This window comes from Trypanosoma equiperdum, assembly GCF_001457755.1.
Source record: "Trypanosoma equiperdum strain OVI genome assembly, contig: ctg_1272, whole genome shotgun sequence".
NCBI classification, from domain to species: domain Eukaryota; phylum Euglenozoa; class Kinetoplastea; order Trypanosomatida; family Trypanosomatidae; genus Trypanosoma; species Trypanosoma equiperdum.
The window spans coordinates 1-2,092 of NW_027123252.1; the positions used below are offsets into that span (position 1 = coordinate 1).

At 47.4% G+C, this 2,092-nt stretch overlaps 1 protein-coding gene and 1 pseudogene across 2 annotated transcripts in view; both read left to right on the forward strand.

Moving 5' to 3' along the window:
* TEOVI_000785100:pseudogene lies at positions 1-648 on the forward strand (annotated as a pseudogene). Its single transcript has one exon. A coding segment is annotated over exon 1 (648 nt).
* Positions 649-814: 166 nt separating this feature from the next.
* The window catches only part of TEOVI_000785200 (uncharacterized protein), a gene marked incomplete at both ends in the record, with an annotated part of 1,326 nt that continues 48 nt past the window's right edge, over positions 815-2,092 (forward strand). Inside the window, one exon of the mRNA XM_067220981.1 lies at positions 815-2,092. Within this exon, the coding sequence (XP_067077082.1) occupies positions 815-2,092 (1,278 nt within the window).

Below are 2,092 nucleotides of genomic sequence, written 5' to 3' on the forward strand. Positions count from 1 at the left end.
ATTCTATTCATGTCGACAGCTGAGTGTTATGCGCCCCAGTTAGACTTAATTTTAAACTCAGAATACAGGGTGCATGTGGAGAGGTGCGCATGGTTCTTTCAAGCTGCTTACTTGGCAGAGGCCCAGCTCAACTTAACACACTTACTTAAGCGGCCTGAAAACCAAAAAGCATACTTGAATGGACGCGGTATAATAGCTAGACTTTGGGCATTCAGAAAGTTTAAGAAAGCCTTAAATGAAATACTTAAAATGACCGATGGATAGTGGCCAGACCAGAGTATTTACAAGCCATTACTTCTTTGGAGTGTGTACAAAGATGCTAATGTAGGAAAAAGACTTCTGTTGCCAAGAGGAATGATTGGATTAGATTACGAGGAGCAGTTCTTCTCCATACCAGTCAGTGGCCCAATTGGGGAAGCTGCATTCCTTTATCTCGCAGGAAACGCGTTCTCTTGGAGGGAAAGAGCCAAAGAAATTATGACAAACTTGACTTGGTATGACATGTTCGTAAACATGAATTTTAGAAGCCACAATCTATGGCAATTGCAAACTTATGAAGTATCTGGAGAGAAGTTAGATTTTGACTATGAAAGTATTTGTGGAAATGCGTTTAAGGAAGGGGATTTGTTTATAGCGAGGAAATTGTAAACATAAGCAACATAAGAGCTTTAAAAATTGTCGCGAATCAGTAAGCAGGCTGCGGTAGACCAGCAATCTGCAACATGAAGCAACCGCTGCAAGCTCGAGACAGCGAACTCGTAGCTTCTACACACATTGTTTGTTAGTAAGCAATAAGTGACCACCACAGCGACCTATGATCAGCATCCCAAGACCAAGCCAGGGTTTCGTGGCCAGGAAACTACAATCCAAGGCTGCTGTAACGACACTAGCAGTACTAGTTCTTACAAAGGCAGTGGAACCGCAAAGCAATCAGGCTCTAACTGAAGCAAACCTCAACGACCAGATAGCTACCAGGTGCGACAAAGCAGCATATCTAGCAGCAAGGGCGCATGCGTTACAAGCCGGACTCAAGTCGCACCAGAACATCGCAGACGACAACCAGAAGACGACGGCACAGTGGGAATTACAAAGTCTGAAAACAACAGGTGAGCGACGACTCGCGTTTCAAGCATTAGCTGCGTATGGAAACGCAGTTGTCCGACAGCAGCGAAGAGACATAGACGCGACGCAGCAAATACTAGGCAAAGCCCTCATGATATTAAACCGTCGGATAGGAGCACAAGCGGCAACGAGCGTGATCGACAGAACAATCTTCAGCGACACTGGCGCTCTAACAACATCAAGTCACCAAGCCGACAGCACACCCATAAGCGCAAGCGTTGCCTTAACAGCAAGCCCAGAAAGCGGCTGTACCCTAAAAGAAGTGGGCAAAATTGGAGACAAAGGACACACGACCGGGCAGCCAACAGGCAAAAAAATAAGCATTTTCGACGACTCAGCTATGAAGCCGGCGGCGACACTGCAAGGGAATCCACAATTCACCTGCACTGGCGGCACAACACCGCAATGGCAAAGCAGCGGCAACGCCAGAGGTTGCTCGTCGGACAATGCAAAAGGGGAGATAAAGCTAGCGTTAAGCAAAGCCAAGCTGTTCGCCTCAGCCAAGCCCGCAACGACATTTTCGACAGTAGAGGGCACAGCCACCGGAGCCTGCGGCACAGCAGAAGACATTGAAAAACGGCTGCTGCCGAAGGAGGCGGCAGTAAAATATGAAGTCTGCACAGCCTCAACAGCCCTAACCAAACCATTAGAAAAACTAGCAGAACTTAAACTCACTGAGCTAGCAAGCAAGCCAATGCTTGTAGCGGCAGTCCGGGAGCTAACCGGCGGAGCCAAACTACAAAGATCAACGCTGACAACGACTTTAAACAAGCTTTTCGGATCCGACCAAGCCACATTTCAAAAAGACTTTATCAAGGACGTGGCCTCAAAACAAACCAAGCACAGGGACGGAGACGACCTCAAAGACGCAGAACTCCAAACATTAATCGCAGGCAAGGCTTACACAAGAGCGATCAGCTACTTACACCACCAAAACTCGAAAGCAAACGCGGCAAAAGAATCAACAGCG